An 18,104-nucleotide genomic window follows, 5' to 3' on the forward strand; every position below is an offset into this window, starting at 1 on the left:
AAAATTAAATAAAAAAGAGGCAGGAGAAAAACAAACAGACAATGAAATAAAGTTAGAAGTACCTGCAGGTGAAAAGAAAAACAGACTTTGTATAATTATTTTAAAAGTAAATAATATTCCAAATGTTTTGAATTTTTATAGAATCTGAAAGTTCAAAAACCATATTTCTCAGCAATCTATAATAATAGAGCAAAAGAAAGAATGAAAAGATAATTGTAGTTGAATTCTAGATAATAAAAATAGGTATAAAAAATGTTAATTGGGCCGGGCATGGTGGCTCATACCTGTAATCCCAGCACTTTGGGAGGCCAAGGCAGGCAGATCAACTGAGGTCAGGAGTTTGAGATCAGCCTGGCCAACATGGTGAAGCCCTGTCTCTACTAAAAACACAAAAATTAGCCAGGCGTGGTGGCATGCACCTGTAATCCCAGCTACTCTGGAGGTTGAGACAGAGAATCCCCTGAACCCAGGAGCGGAGGTTGCAGTGAACTGAGATTGTGCTCCAGTCTGGCGACAGAACGAGACTATCTCAAAAATAAAATGTTAATTGGATCACATCAGGACTTACTTAATGGGGATATTCTCAAAATTAAATGAGGTAATATATATAAAGTGCTTAGTATGGTACTGGGTATGTAACTGACATTAGATAAATGTTAGCTATTTTTATTATTATGTATAAGAATAGCATGACTAACAACTTACCTGATGACAACTGTTCTAGGGAGAAAGTTTTCATCCACTAAGTGATTAAGATATTTAGAGAATAAGAAATCACATTAATTGCCTTTTTTTGTTGTTGATGACATCACTCACTATAAATTATTTTCATATATATTTAATTCCTAAAATGTTACATAGAGCATCAAATTATATGTTTCACATTTTTGGATGTTTAAAAGAGGAAAGCTAGAAACTACCAAAGAAAACCGAAATGTTTCCTCAAATCTATGAATTAGAAAGCAAAGTGACCTGAAGGGAGGATGCTGCAACGGGTATATAATCACCCCTTAGAAGGACCAGAGTTGGCAGAGAATGAAAGAAATTGAGGGAGCACTGACGAGGCAAAAGTGGTAAAAAATGGTGGAGGTTTCTGGTAAAGAACTGGGAAGAGTTATCAGAACAGTGGGGAAAAAGTTCACAAATGTCTTTCTCATTATCCTTTTTCCATTGTTGTTTCTTCAATATGTAAAATGCAAACAAACTTCTACTTTGTCTTATGGGCCCAAGAAAGAAATAGCTGTTTCCTCATACTACACACAGGCTACATGCTGAGATATGTACAAATTACAATCCTGCAAATTTTCAGTTGAGCACGATCATAGTCTCTCTACCGATAGATTGTATTGCTTAATAATCCGAATAACAAAAAAACAAAAGTAATTTCTATTTAGATAGAAATGGAAGTTTGGAAGTTAGAATAAATGTTCTAAATATATGATCATTATAGATTGTCATATGATTAGCTCAGTAATGTTTCAGCTTTCCATCGATTTGTCTGCATAGATAGAAACTATATACAATATGGCTTTATTAAAGCATTTAGGAGAAGGCATATGCAAAAGAAATATTATCAAAGTATTTAGAAAGTTAAAGGGTGATTAAGAATTATAAGAGCCTTTAAAAAAATCAGTCTGCTGGATATCATAATTGTGAATAAATGGGTGATATAATCAATGTCTTCAAGTGGCTTTTATAGAAATGGACACAATTATCTTGATTGTCTTGAAATTTCTTTGGATGACATGGAAAATATTTCAAATCTTTCATACCCTCTGGAACATCTTAATGCACATCAACTATTTCTGAAATGTTGCAATAGGTACTTTGTATAGGAATTTGAATTGGCCTTCAACTGCTCAGTGATTTGCTTTTTAAAAGCACTAGCTCCTTAATTGTCATTTTGCTCCTTTTAATAACTAGAAAAAAATACTTTTCTAATTATTAGCTTTTTAATAACTGGTAGAAAATTCTACCACTAATATATGAAATTTCTTTTAACATAGAAGTTATGATGTAACTTTGGAATTACCTAAAAATGAAAGTCAAGGTACAAATATAAAGTGGTATCTCTACAGCAATGGAAAAATATCAAGACTGCACTGACAAAAGTGTCTCCATTTCCATCTCCAACAATGCGGCAAGGATATAATTACCAAGATTTAGCAATCAGCAAATTATTGGTTTTAGAAAAGCAGATGACTTTCACAGCCAAAATCTAATTGCCTTTGAAATAACTCTCTGCTTCTGATTCCATTAAAACCCAAAGAATCATTTGTGATGCAGACCAAACTATCCTGAAATAATTCTTTCTGAGAATTTTTCACAGAAAAATGACATGAATTAAAAATAAATTTTTATAATAATTAAATTTGACATTCAACAAAATTCTGAATTAATCAATTAATTAATTAATTTTGAGATGGAGTCTCCATCACCCAGGCTGGAATGCAGTGGCACCATCTTGGCTCACTGCAATCTCCTCCTCCCAGGTTCAAGCAATTCTCCTGCCTCAGCCTCCCGAGTTACTGGGATTACAGGCACACATCACCACACCCGGCTAATTTTTTTGTATTTTTAGTAGAGATGGGGTTTCACCATGTTGGCCAGGCTGGTTTCGAACTCCTGATCTCAACTGATCTGCCTGCCTTAGCCTCCCAAAGTGATAGGATTACAGGCGTGAGCCACCACACCCGGCCTAAATTCTGATTTTACATGTTATAAGTTAGTAAGGCATAACTGAAAGTCCCTTATCTCTAAATTAGAAGGTCCAAATCATAGTTATGACCACTCTTGCAGGCTGGCCAATGTTTCAAACTCAGTCACTTCATTTGTAAAATGGAGATAATAAAGAGACCCGTGAAAAACCACATTGGATTGCTGCAAAGATGCAACAAAATAATGTAGGAAAAGTCTGTAAATCCTTTCCAAAGTGTTGCTTTATTATTATTTTCTTATAAATAAAGCCGTGGTAGATTAACATCGTGCTTCCCCTTCAATGCATCATAGTGAGAGTTTAGCATCTTCTAAGCATGTCTTAATAAGGAAGAGTGCGGTGACTAAGAACACAAGCTGTGGAATCCGGCTACCTGACTTTGTATCCCTGTTTCACTATTACTATCCGTGTGACTTTGGATAAGTTATCCCCAAAAACCTCAGTACCTTCATCTGTGAACAGTAATAATAACAATAATAATAGTAATAACAACAATAATGTCAAACCTAACAGAGTTATTATGAGAATTAAGTGAACTAATGTGTATAAAGTACTTAGAATCATGCATAGGTCACGGAACTATCATTTTTATGCCATAGCTTCACGGTGGGGACTTGTGGTCTTTTTTTGTCTCATACAACTTTTTATACAACTTAAAAATTGAGGCTTAATGGCTTGAGAATCATGTCTAAAGATTCAATATATAAAATAAGATTATGAGGAAATACTTCCTTTAAAGAATGCAAAATTTCTTCCTTTAAAGAAATTTGCCAAATAGCTAATTCAATGAGTGGTCAATTCTTTGTTTTCAAGCTTGTATTATTTATTCTACTATACATATATACAGTCTTCATTAATATATTCTCTTCTGTATTCAATGAATGTGCTTAAATAGTATATTCTTTGTACAAATGTAATTTTCGAAATAATTTAATATATTCATTGATACAGCACATTTGCAGATGCAATAGTTTCCAAAAATAATATTTTGATACATAATTAAGACATTTTCATCTAGCTTTTATACTGTTTCAAGGCTAAGATGATAAAAATTTATTTAGACAAAATGTAAAACTATTCAAGTGACATGTACAAGTAAAATCCTTAAAGATATAAGTAATGCCTTTTTCTCAGCTCTATTTCCTTTACCCAGCATAACAGATAGCATTGGGGATGGTCACTGGTTATTAATAGATAGAAAGGAGGAAAGAAGAAAGGGAGGGAAGAATAAAGAAAGGATAAAAGGGAATGAGTGAGTAAAGAAGAAAGGGTAAAAGAAAAGGAGAGAAAAGGAAAATACAGCAATAATTTCAGAAAATACCAGAGAATCTTTGCTGATTAGAAAGCCAATACTCAAAAGACACGCATTTCTAGTCCAAACTCTGTCATTCAGTAGCCATCAGTCCTTGTATAAGTTTCATCATTTAGCCTGAGGATACCATCTACCCTCTCACAGCACTGTGATGAGAATCAAATGGGCTAATACTGTACTTCATGAATTTTTAAACAATGGAAGTGTAAGATATTATTATTTTTGAGGAATTTGTAAAACACATCAACAGCATTCTATTGCTGCTAAAATGTTTTTCAATAGTTTACAATGGCGTATAAGGCCTAGATCGTTAAGATCCAATGGTTTTAAGGTTATCTGAGCTGATCAGTGTGCGTCTAATACAGAATTTTTCAAAGGGACACTTATAAACACTATACATCAGGGATTAAGAAAAGTTATACAAAATATGTCATTTGTTGAAGAATTGAAAATACTATGCTTGCTTAGCCTAGAGAAATGTAAGTTTAGACAAGTTATGACAATATTAGAATGTTGAAGTATATATACATTTTTTGCTGCAGAAGTAGAGTACAGGGTGATGAATAGACAGTACTTAGATAACTTTCCAATAATAAGAGCTGTCTGTGGTAGAAAGAATAATGGCCCCCAACGATGCTCAGGTCCTAATCCCCAGAACCTGTGACTGTGTTAACTTATATGTCAAGCAGGATTTTGCAGATGTAATTAAGACTAAAGACCTTGAGATGGGGAGATTATCCAGATGAGCTTAAACTAACTATATGCATCCTTAAAAGCAGAAAACTTTCCCAGCTATGAAGAGAGGAAGACGTGACTATGTAAAAATAGTCAGAGAGACGTCATGTTGCTGGCTTCAAAGATGGAGGAAGGCAAGCATGAGACAAAGAACGTAGGCAGCTTGTAAATGCTGGAAAAAGCAAGGATATTGACCCTTCCCTGAAGGGAACACAGCCTTGCTGACACTTTGATGGACGTCTAATCTATAGAACTATAAGATAATATAATAAATCTGCATTGATTAAGCCACCAATTATGGCAATTTTTCATAGCAGCAACAGGAAATTTATATACTGTCCAACAAGGAAAGGCTGCCTTAAAGGTGAGCAATGTATCTTCAGGGAGAGTCATCAAGAAGCTGTTAAAGTTGATGCTAAAAGTCATCTTGTAATGAATAGGTGGGAACTGACAATAAGTTAACCCTACAATTTCTTTGATTTCCATGATTCTGCAATTGAAGTAGGTCAGAGTCACTGAATCGCAACAGGCAGTAAAATGAACTGGAGTAGAAAGCCACACCCAGGGGACCTCAGTCCCTTTCAGATTTCCAAGTCAGTTCCTCAGGTTCAGTCAGTAATTGATCCCAAGCTTCAAGAAGTCATTTCTAGTTGTAGATCCATCCATTATTATACAAAAGAATTTACAGCCAGGTGTAGTTTACACCTGTAATCCCAGAACTTTGGGAGGCTGAGGTGAGAGAATCACTTGAGGTCAGGAGTTCAAGACCAGCCTGGCCAACATGGTGAAACCCTGTTTCTACTAAAAATGCCAAAAAAAAAAAAAATAGCTGGGTGTGGTGGCATGCACCTGTAATACCAGGTACTGGGGAGGTTGAGGTGGAAGAATTGCTTGAACCTGGGAGGCAGAGGTTGCAGTGAGCCGAGATTGTGCCACTGCACTCCTGCCTGAGTGACAGAGTAAGACTGTATCTCAAAAAAAAAAAAAAAAATTACAATTACATAGGCTACTGTTAGATCCTGCAATGGCTTTCATGCTGTTTTGGGGTTTTTTGGGAGGATAATTTTGGAGACAGGTATTAGGGAGATGAATTAGTATGTTCAAATTTTGCTACCATCCCCAATAACAGATACAAATTCAGTGGGAAACTCCAAAACCAACTTACTATTTGAAGAGGTTCTAGAGATTAGATCGAGTAAAGATTCTAAAACTGTTCTGGGAACCAGATTTATAAGTGGTTAATAATTGTGCAGAAGGAGAAGGCAGGGATGCATTTACATACTCTGCCAGCATCTCTCCATTGTCTACTTGTATGCTATTTTAGGTACGTCCTGCTGGAGAGACCAAAATAAAGCAAAATTATAATCGACATAACTATCAAATTTTATTTCTAGATCCACAGGTAGAAATATATTATTAGTTCAAGATGAAAATCATTCATAGAGCTTTTAAAGACATAAACTTTAGACTGTACCTTTATAGATTATGCCACAGGTCTAGAGCAGAACCAAGATTTCTACACTTCTGGGAGCATCACAGAAAAGCATATCCACAGCCTGAATTGCACAGCCCTGGAATGGGATACTATGCTTACTTACCCCTATGTCTACCAAGAGTATATTTTCTGGCTTTTCTTTGTCATCAAATATAAATAAGAAGACTTATGATCCTGCCTAGTTGATCCAATATCATCCAAATTCTCTCCTGGTTAAGAAACTCAGATAAGCAACCACTTAGGGCATCTTAGTCTCTTGGATACCAATCTGGATCCCCCCAACTCTCAAGATATGCTGATCTTCTACTGATCTACTGATCTGTACTGCGAGGATTTATTTCCCCTAAATACCCTATGACTTCACAAGTTAAACCATCTTTCCTTGAGTTACTTGACTTAACTTTTTAAAGATTCATTTGTTCAGATGGAAGGATGAAATAGAAATAAAATGGAAAGCCATATTCTTACCAAAAAGACAATGTTGGTGTTTTGATACAGTGCTCGTGCCACACAGATTCTCTGCCTCTGTCCCCCACTCAGGTTGATGCCCTAGAGAAGAGACACCCCAAATATCCATTTTTTTTATTAGTAAATGATCTATTGGTAATATTACCTTAAAATACAAATGTCTTTTAAAAAATCTTCAATTGTTAGTAACTTATTAATTAAATTGTAGTAACACTGGTAAGAAAACATGAAAACTGTCTACTGGTCAACAATTCTCAAATTAATTAAGATAACTTTAGACTGATATGGTTAATCCTCCTTTCACTCTAATAGAGAGCTCTGCTGTAAAGAAGCATTAATCACCAAAACACTTGCTAGGAAATGCAAAAAACTCCAAGATTTTTTCTTATTTCCTGAATTATGTCTGTAGTTTACTTAACATGCGTAATAAGTACTAATGGTAATAAAGTACTAATTATACATTTTTTTAAAAAAACTAGGCTTAATTGAGCTCTTAGTATGTGCCAGACTTGCATACATGGCTTTACTTTTTTTATTTCTTATCTTCATAGCAATTTCAAGATGTAGGTATTGTTTTTATTTTACACATGTGGAAACTGAGGCTCAGAGAACTTAAGTTCATTCTCATACACACTGTGGTATGTAGCAAAAAAAAAACCAGCCATTAAAAACAAAGGCCACAGAGCCAGACTAATCCTGGTTACACCACTATCTTGGCAACTCTGCAAGTTCCTTAACCTCTCTCGGCCTTGATTTTTGCAGCTTCATATGCAGATAATAATAACACCCATAACACAGATTTCTTGTGAAAGTAGATAATGCATATAAAGATTCTGCCCAGGACTTATAATGATTAAAACATTTAAGACATTGTTATTCTAAGCATTATAGGTATAAATATTTTTCAGCTTATCTGAATAATATGACATCAATGCAAAACATGGTTATACAAAGAAAAAAGATCACTTTAATAAGAATAAATAGATTTTAACAAGATTGGGAGAAGTTATCGAAAGTAATCTCAGTTTTTGAACCCATTACAGCAAGCTCCACGTAAGCAAAATGCATTTGCTCAAAGGCAGGAACTATGTTTTACTTTTCCTTGAGAACTCTTAAGTGACTCGTACCATGGTAAGTATACAGTGATTACTCAATAAATATTAATACGTAAGAAAGAGTGGGATCCAAAGACTCTTGTCCTTGCTCTTCTGGAACTTGTCACTGGGACAACATACAACTCCTAAGCTCTCAAATTTCATGATTCTCTATTAATGATTAGAGACAACCGGAAGACTTTTCTAGATTTTTTATTCATTATTTAATGAAACTATATATAGCTCACCCTCTCTCCAATTTCAGTTTGGTCTCCAAATGGTAATAAGTCAATATCTGGTTGAAGAGAACAGGCATCTGTGACAGCTTTGTACCTTTGGGAGAAATGATTTTGAATTTTTAGATCTCTATTAATACATTGCCCATAAACTAAGTGCCAAGTTCAATACTTCAGAAGCGGAAATAAAACATTTGCTGAATTACTTACATGCCAGTTTCTGCACTACATTTCTGGATACAAAGATAAATAAGTACAGTTTCCCACTCTTTTTTTTTTCTTTTTTTGAAAGATGGAGTCTTACTCTGTTGCCCAAGTTGGAGTGTACAGTGGCACAATCTTGGCTCACTGCAACCTCCGCCTCCCAGGATCAAGTGTTTCTCCCGCCTCAGCCTCCTGAGTAGCTGGAATTACAGGTGCACACCACCATGCTCAGTTAATTTTTTTGTATTTTAGTGGAGGCGGGGTTTCACCACATTGCCCAAGGTGGTTTCGAACTTCTGAGCTCAGGCAATCAGCCTGCCTCAGACTCCCAAAGTGCTGAGATTATAGGTGTGAGCCACCACACCCGGCCAGGTTCCCACTCTTAAAAAGCTAGTTCACAGAGCACAAGACTGATACAAAAACATATGACGATAAGTGTACCTTGTTAGGTGTTATAATGGAAGTGAGTACAAAGCATTCCTAGAACACAGAGGAAGAAATGACTGACCATTCCGAGAAATTTCAGAGGAGGTAAAGCTTAAACTGTGTTCAGAAAGTTGAGTGGCAAGTTTTCAGGAAGAAAATGAGTAAGGAAGCTTTAAGGAACTTGAGAAAGTAAAAAAGCTCATGGTGAATGTAAGAGACAGAGGGAGGCTCATTATGGCTAACGCAGAGGTTGCGAGTAGGTGTCCTTGTACATTGTCATGCATGCAGAAGGGAGGAGACAAGAGAGACAGGACTGACAGTGCTCAAGTTCCTGTAAGGCTGGGACTGGAAATCAGATGAACTGGAAGTACAAGGAAGCGTGGGGATTGAAGGTGCTGGAGGAAATGGCCATGATTTTATTTTCTTAGTCAGTCAGTCTTAAAATAGTCGAGTCATTCTTGATCTTCCCTCTTCTTCTTCCTGTTGATATCTGTCCATTGTCACTCTTGAGTTTTTTTCTCAACCTCCCTTCTTTTACATTTCTACTGTCATTCCCAAGTGTAGGCAACACACACTGCGTGCCTGGGTAATTATTCCAACTAACTCATAAATGTCTCCATATCTAAGTATATATACACATATGTGAATCTGTATATATAGTATGCATATCATTATAGCCAATTGGCTTTTAGGGGCCCCCCCATCCACTATCTGGTCTCAGCCTCCTGAATCTCTTTCTTTCTGGTTTGCTCCTGGGTTCTAAAGAATCCTGAAAAATTTAGGTTTTGTCTTTTGTATGGTCTACTTTTCTCCTCTATCCTCCTTCCTCATGCCTCTCCACTTAGCTTACTCTGCTTAATTTTCAAGACCCATCTTAGGGTCCTAAGACCCCTCTTGTAAGAGTGGCTCAAGGAAAGGGTCATACCTTCTTATGTGGCAGTGGTACTTAAAAGATGCTTGAAAGATGGCATATTCTGGCTGCTCCAAGTTACCAGACCCCTGAGACCCTACATTCTTTTTCTTTTCACAGTTAAACTTCCTTTGTGAAATTTACTTGAATTTTTCCTTCTTTATCTTTTCACCAACTTAAGCAACATCCCCCCACTCTCACCCTCCCCAACCCACACATACACACTTCAATTGCTGTTTAGTCTTGGTGCACAAATTGTTCTCAATAAGGGTACAAGATGGGCTGGAACTTCCAATGTGACTTCAAAGAACTGATTCAAAAGACCTTGGTGATAAGGATAAAAACGAGGCCAGCAGGGAAGAAAGTACCAGATGTAAAGTTTCCAGAAACCATTGTTCATTCCCAAACACATCAGAAAGAGTTCTAAACTTTATGTGTTCAAAATTACCTCTGTTTGTTAAAAGGACTTCCAAAAGTAATATTTTCTTCTACTGTAGCATTTAATAGCCAAGGCTTTTGAGCTGCATATGCCACAGAATACCTGTTCCTACTGAAAAATGAAAAAGAAAAACAAAATACCAGGATTATGCAACAGTATTGTACTGTGTATGATTTTCCTATAAATAGAGAAAATAAAATTAGTAAAGTATCTCAAACACAGAAATGGAAAACTTCTAAAAGAGAAAAATTAAAAGACTACCAACCTTACTATGAAATGATTAAATATGCCACCTAAATTAAAAGGATAAGGATTGAATCAAAATGTCACATGTATAAAATTTGGTTTTGCACACTGAAGAGGTGTTTTAAGGTCTAAACAACTAATTAAAATTTCCTTTTCTAAAATGACTATAATTTAAAAAATAATTAAAAGATTAATAACAATTTACTCTTTCTAATAACCACAGATATTTTTCATGATACTAATAGCACTTTACTAACCATACATTCTACATGCAAACCTTTAAAAAAGATGTTAATTGGTATTATAATTATTGTATGGGTTTGTGGCTTAAGCACATTAACATATTTCATGGTAATAGATAATATGTAAATATTTCAAAACAAAGAATATCTTAAGGAGTCCCTGAAACTTTCAACATTGAAATCATGTATTTAAAAACTGCATATTTCAAAATACATTGAAATAGCTTATATTTAAAAAAATAACTCCCTCCCTTCTTTTTTGACTTGGAAATTCTACCAGATGTCTATACATCAGACTCTAATTTCCAATAGTTTCCAATAGTGAGCTGAAGAGGATGATGGGATAGGAGTGGGGTAGAGGGCAGATCAGTTTAAAAGTCAGATTTCCACAGTTAGTTCATGATCTGTAAGTACTAATGAAGGAAATATGGTTAAAAGAGAGTATGGTTAAAAAAGACAGTAGTTAGAAATGTTCAATGATCTTTCTAAAACATTACATCTTAGGAGCATAGGAGACATGATAATATATAGTATGCTAGTAGTCTCTGAGATAATCATATGTACAGTAAAACAATGGTTCCCAACCTCTGACATATCTGCTTTCCCTCCTCACCCCACTCGGGTCTTTAAGTCTTTTTTTTTTTTTTCTTTTAAGTAGACAAAGCACTTGGCTCTTCATCTCTACTTTACAAGTGGACCCCATTGCTGTTCAGCTCAAATCAATATATGTATTAGTTATTACATTTTTATTTTATGAAATCCCAAGACCAGTTTACTGAAAACAGTTTGAGTTTCAGCCAAAGCTGGGACACGTGTGACTCAGTCAGAGGAAAACAGTTGACACAAGGAGGCACTTTGTTTGGTAAATTAATTCTTTTAGCAGTCTGCCAAGGTTGCGAACCACTGCTGTTGGAAATACGCTAGTACACTTTAATAAATAACTATGCATCATCAGAATAAACAAAATGAGATTAAAGAGATTAAAGTCTGAGGAAGGAAGTTATTAAACTCAGGTTAAAATAGAAATAATACCTTCTGGTTGCTTCAAAAGAAGGCTCAGATTCATTTACACTGCAAGTATGGCAAACAATGTTCATTAATTATGAAGAATAAATATAGAACCAATGTGCTTACACAACAGGTAAGAGATACAATAAACACTGGACATTATTAAAGAGCTACATTTCCCAAATGGTTTTTGATATTAATTTCAAAGACAAACCACATAAATAGCATTCTTCTTTATGTCTTCATCAGCTAGGAAATAATTACTTAGTAAGCTTCTAAAACATAGGTAGCACTATTCTCGTTCATAAAAAATTTTGGTTCATAACAATGATTTGGGTTCTAGTGTCAATCCTGCTCCAAAAAGCTGTATAATTGGGGAATCCCTCTAGAATACAGTTTCCCAGTTTCATAAAGATTCTGTATTTTCAAGGCCTTCCAACCTTTAAAATTTGATTTTAATAAATTTAAATTCCAAATTAGCTACTCTAAAGCCAGAGCAGAAATACTTTTGGGGCGCTAAACATGAAAGATACACAAAACACACAGGCCCCTCAGGAGTTTGTAACAAAAACAGACATGCACAAGAAACCAAGCTACATATAAGTATAATTAATTACTGATACGATTTATGTAAAAAGTGGGCTTTGACTCGTCACTGTTTGTTATGCCTGTATTATGAGGAAAGACGCCTGAAGACCTATTTCTTTTATTGTTCTAATTTTTAATAATTTAGGGTCAGTTGAATTCTGACACTCTGAAAGACCTAAATTCAATAACCTTATTCATAATTAATGCCTACGAAAACTCCAAAAATTGATTCTATTTGACTTTGCAAAATGTTGTATTTTTTTTTTTTTTTTTTTGAGACGGAGTTTCGCTCTTGTTACCCAGGCTGGAGTGCAATGGTGCGATCTCGGCTCACCGCAACCTCCGCCTCCTGGGTTCAGGCAATTCTCCTGCCTCAGCCTCCTGAGTAGCTGGGATTACAGGCACGCGCCACCATGTCCAGCTAATTTTTTGTATTTTAGTCGAGACAAGGTTTCACCATGTTGACCAGGATGGTCTTGATCTCTTGACCTCGTGATCCACCCACCTCGGCCTCCCAAAGTGCTGGGATTAGAGGCTTGAGCCACCACGCCCGGCCAATGTTGTATGTTTTTATGGGAAAATTTACCTAATTATGCTACCTAATGATCTTTGGTTTAGAGTTAGTAAGGATCATTTTCATTACTGCACACTGCTAATGACGTCTTGGGATGGCTGATAGAGGCAAAAAAAGCAATATCAGACTAAAAATTTCCTCTCAATAATAATTATTCCCTGATTTAAGTTACTGATAAAAAATAAGGAAATGCTCATTTTTCTGAATAATATTTTCCACACAAAATGCTTTAGATACCAAGATATTTATACTTTATTTCCTGTGCTCTAAATCCAATAGGTGATCTCAATAGTTTTAACTAATTTGAGGAAGAGAAAGAAGAGGGGAGGAAGAGTCCGTGTGTGGCAGAAATGAATGTGTTAATCTGTATTCTGGCCATTCAAGTGGAAATGCCCATTAGACCTGTGTAAATAAATACCTGTTGGACATTTGGGAATGTCAGCCCAAGGTGGAGATATGAATTTAGAATTCATCAATCTATTCAATAAGGATTAAATTCCAACTCTATTTATTCAATATCAGTTCAAAAATATGCATTGATCACTACTTAGTGCCACACATGCTAGAGATAAGCGAACAAGAAAGATCCATTCCTTCTTTCATGCCACTTTCACTTTTGTGGGAGATAATAAGGGAATAAGGGCTAAGACAGATGGGGTAAAAGATGGTATTAGGGCACTTATCAAGAACCAAGAACCAAAAACAAAGACACAAAGAACCAGAGAACCAAGCCACCTTTAGTAAATCAGAGTAAACAATAGAGTTTATGCCAGAGGCAAAATTAAGAGTGTGCTAGCTGAAAAAAAAAAAAAAAAAAAAAAAAAGGCAAGAGTACTTCAGACCAGAGAAAATATGTATTAGAAAGCCATGAGGTATCCTGGTTACACAAAGAAGTGGTATAAATTCCGCGTGGCTGAAATGTAGGTGTAAATGGCAATGAATTTAAAAAAGGGGCTCATAAACCCTTTTATAGAGCTTGAACTTTTCCTAAAAGTAAAAGAAAACCACTGAAAAGGTTTAAACAAGAGAGAGATATAGGTTCAGTTTAGAAATATCATTCTGATCACAGAATGCAACAAATGAACTAGAGGGAACAAGACTGGAGATCGCTAACGAAATCCTTTGCCAACCTCACAGATTTGACTCAGTCAAGTCACCTTTATTTGTTCTTATAAAACCCTGTACTTCTTTCTGGTATTTATAACACATTAATCAAATAACTGTAAAATTATTTTCTTACTTCCTCTTGGTTTCCCTGCTAAATAGTAAGCTTCATGAAAATAGGGTCCTGGTTTCTCTTGTTCACTTATTTCTCCCCCAACAACTAATACAATGGTTTGCGTATAACTGGTATGAAACCAATATTTTTTTAACAAAATAAATGCAAGTGTCACAGAAACCAAGAGAAAAGTTGATTTCAAGAAGTCGTCATTGGGTGAAGAGTTTCAAAATCTGTGGAGAAGTAAGGCTGAGGACAAATTATTGGGGATTTAGCACTTAGGCAGTCATTGGTGAGAACCTTTCATCCAGGTTGCAATGCACAGAGTAAAGGAGCAAAACAGAGGTTAAGTGTGGGTGGACCACATCGTTAAAAAGAGGAATATTTCAGTCGATTGAGAGATAAGTAAGACCATTTTTTAAAAAATGGGTGAGGCATAATGGAGTGTGAAGAGTAATAAACAAAGACATTCATAAGAAAAAAGGGTTAATTAACCCAGTAAGATCCTGAAAAATGCAAAACAGCACATAGGGGATCTTAACTTCTGAAAACCTCTCCTTGAAGGATTTACGTATATTCTCCATATACCACACATTTCTCATTGTCAGAGAAAGAAAAAAGAGGTAAATATAGATCCATTTGTAGGTAATCATCTTCCAAGAGCAAATTAACCTATTATTTCACTAACATTTTAATGAATAATGTTATAACCCTTAACTTCCAAAGTCTACCTATTCCAGCCCTCTCACATATCAGTATGTTTAATCAAATTCAATTGTGGAAGGTTTTATTTTTTTCTCTTCCAAAATAAAGATGTAGATTTAGCTCTGTCTAGACTCATTCTCCACTATTCAATGTGGTACTCAACAGCACTCAAGACAGCAAGAGACTGCAAAGAGGTCAGATATAAAATCCCCTTCTAGAAAATAAGGTTTCACTTCTGAAAACCTCTCCATGTAGAATTTGTGTATATTTTCCTTCAAGAGCAAAAGTTAAAGTTGATACAGTGTATTAGCAATTTCCAAGTATTATGGTTAATAATTTTATAGAATGGGAGAGTTGAGTTTTGCAAGTTTAAATCAGGAATGACATTTGGAAGAAGGGAAACTAGATTTGGCACAAACATGATATATTACATCTGATCCAGGAAAGCTGACAAAATATATTATTCCTTCATGCCAGACAAAGTCACATGAAAAGGGATAACTCCTCCATTTGTCTGAAAATAATTGAAGCACTGTTACATAGCTGATTACACCAAGACAGTGGAAGTCAGAATATCAGGACAGAAGGGGCCTGAAGAATAGTATGGTTGATGGCACGGGTGAGAGGGAAAAAATAAATAAAGGAAAACAAAGATAAATGACAGCTCTTTCTTACATAATTACCACCACAATTAAAAAGCATTCTGGACCCTCTCACTGAAACTATCCATCAGGTAAGGCATTTTTCAGTTCTAGCTCCTATGATATCAGTAGAAATTATTGCTTATCATGACAACCAGGAAAGGACTTCAGTCAGGCACAGCATTTGTTTTTCAACAGATATGAAGCACACCTGGATGCAAGACAGATGTGCACATCGGCATTCTGACAATTTTGGAGAATGTTTTCGTTCCTCTTTCCTCTCTCTAATCTTTTCTCTTCTGGGTATACCACATGTCAGACTAGGTCAAAGGAAGCAATTCCCAAGGAAACAACTAGCAGCATCTTTGTGTACCCCATTCTACCCACATAGGTGTGTGTTGGATGAACAGCAATGCCTTTTCTCCAGCCCAAAGTAAACATTTCCTGCTGCAATAGGTCAGAGTACTTTATTGGATTTGTTCATGCCTATCTATGAGGACACATTTAAAAATAAAATTTATGCAATCAGAGACACATGTCATGGTGAAAGAATGACAGCAAGATATTTGGTATCTTACCATATTATTTAGTTTGTTTTGCTTTAAGCTTTAAAAAATATGAAACAATTCAGTCTGTTGAAGCAAAGGACTTCTAAGCATTTACATATCAGCAGCTTATAAATATCAAAATTTCTAAATTAGCTTTGCTTTAATTATTAGTTATATGCCTTTCTTTATTGGACTGGGCATACAGCTTTTGTTTCTAGAATGAAAAGAGCAATTGCAAATAACTTTTTTAAAAAGTTATTTTTAAATAACTTTTTTGAACTCCCCTGAACATTCCAGATCCTAAAATATGTTTTATCATATATTAAGAATACCATGAAAGAAAATTAAGTAATTCTTTTAATTAAATAAAAATAGAATTTGCATTAACTTATTCAATGTATTAGAGGATTACTTTTTCATTTGTTTGTGTGTTGAACTAACTTAAACATTTTTGAATAAAACTTTATGAGAATTTTATAAATACTCAGAATTATCTTAATTTCCGTTTTACACTTTCATACTACTGGCTCTGACTCCAAGGTATATGCTCAATCTATCCACTTTGGTCCATTTCACAGCTACCATGGTACATCAAGCTACCTTCATCTCTCATCTGAATTAGTGAAATGAACTCTTAAATGGTTTCCCTCACTTCCCCTCTTGCCTCTGTAATTCATTCTCTACACAACAAATCAGAATCATCTTTTCAAATTGTACATCATATCTTTGCAAAATATAAATCACTCTTCAACTTAAACTTCTGTAATATTTTCCCACTGAACTTAGAACAAAATTTTAGCTCCATATCATACCCAGAATGCTTGCCTCCCTTTCTAGGAAGCCTCATCTTGCACCTGCCTCAGTCAGTATTTATCAGCCATTCTAGACCCTTTTTGGATTCTCAAACACACCTCACAGGTATAGTACCTTTTGCTATATTGTCTTGTTTTATCATCTTCATGGCATTTGTCAAAGTCTAATATTATATCTTTTTCTTGTTGATTACTTATATACAGTCCATGTTCTAGACTATAACTGCATGAGAAAGAGATTTGTCTTGTCTTGTTCACTTCTATATCTTTGATACCTAAATCAGTGTTTGGCATGAAGGAGGTACTCAGTAAATGTTGAATGAAAATAAAAAGGACTAAGAAACAAAATAGCTGTATTCCATACTAAACATAGAAGATGGTCCAACTGACGTACAATTTATACATTTCTCCAAATGGAATTAATTTCATTCCTGGATCAAACTAGATGTTGAAGATCTGCATATTTAGACCATGTTGATTTGATACTACCTGTACCACATCCACCTCCTGCATGCTCTCTAAACCTTTAAATATTTATATATAATCTATAATCCAGTATTATATTCTGAATTTTATTGTAATAATTGGCACATGGAATTTGCTTTTGAATAAATTTTAGGAATATCAAGGACATTAAGAATTAAATAACCTTTTATTGACTTTTTATGAGGTATATGGAAGATATTTCTTTAGTTTCTTTCTTTTCTTTTTTTTTTTTTTTTTTTTTAAGAGAAATGGTCTTTCTCTGTCACCTAGGCTGGAGTGTGGTGGCACATTCACAGATCACTACAGACTCAAACTCCTGAGGTCAAGAGATCTTCCTGCCTCAGTCTCCCAAGTAGCTAAGACTACAGGTATGCATCACAATGCCCTGCTGATTTTTTAAACTTTTTGTACAGATAGGGTCTCACTATGTTGCCCAGGTTGGTCTTGAACTTCTGGCTTCAAGTGATACTCCTGCCTCAGCTTCCCAAAGTGCTGGGATTACCGATATAAACCATGGCTGGGCAGATTCCTTTCACAGTTCTCTCTAAGAAAAGAAAATCAACCTCTACTGAGTAAATGTATTTCTATTTGTTCCTCATGTTTCCTTCTTGGCTTAGCTTCCATTAGGTACAGAGAGAAATCTGTGGCCCATATTTTATAATTATACAGGACTTCGGTACACGCATTTATGTCTATTACAACCTCAGATGATTATTTAAACAATATTTAAAAAATTTATTTACCTTTATCTTTCCAACTCTTCTATACTATGTTATTTTAAATAAAACAATATAAAACTTTATGAAATAAGATACGATATAACTGGTATACATGCTTAGGAAAGCAATAAAATAAATAACTAGGCTATAAAGAATATTTTCTGCATTCTCACATCATTATTTATTAACACAATGATAATTATTAATGATAATATTGGGGGTCAATTTAGCCCAAGTGGAGCTGAGGCCTGGAAACTTGAATGACACTCGGAATAGGCCTT

General features: G+C 35.1%; 1 protein-coding gene across 7 annotated transcripts in view; it reads right to left on the minus strand.

Moving 5' to 3' along the window:
* Positions 1–18,104, minus strand: part of ABCC9 (ATP binding cassette subfamily C member 9) — a 164,595-nt gene that overhangs the window by 70,672 nt on the left and 75,819 nt on the right. For 5 of the 7 annotated variants that reach the window (XM_021666844.2, XM_021666845.2, XM_021666842.2 and 2 more), the window contains 4 exons: positions 11,556–11,594; positions 10,045–10,146; positions 8,069–8,153; positions 6,727–6,807 (listed from right to left, as the gene is read on the minus strand). In XM_021666844.2, coding sequence (XP_021522519.1) covers positions 6,727–6,807; positions 8,069–8,153; positions 10,045–10,146; positions 11,556–11,594 — 307 coding nt within the window. The remainder of the gene's footprint in view (positions 1–6,726; positions 6,808–8,068; positions 8,154–10,044; positions 10,147–11,555; positions 11,595–18,104) is intronic. The other 2 variants (XM_021666847.2, XM_021666848.2) reach the window with 1 other exon arrangement.

Source organism: Aotus nancymaae, unplaced genomic scaffold, assembly GCF_030222135.1.
Source record: "Aotus nancymaae isolate 86718 unplaced genomic scaffold, 86718_ANA_hifiasm-v0.15.2.pri h1tg000016l, whole genome shotgun sequence".
NCBI classification, from domain to species: Eukaryota; Metazoa; Chordata; class Mammalia; order Primates; family Aotidae; genus Aotus; species Aotus nancymaae.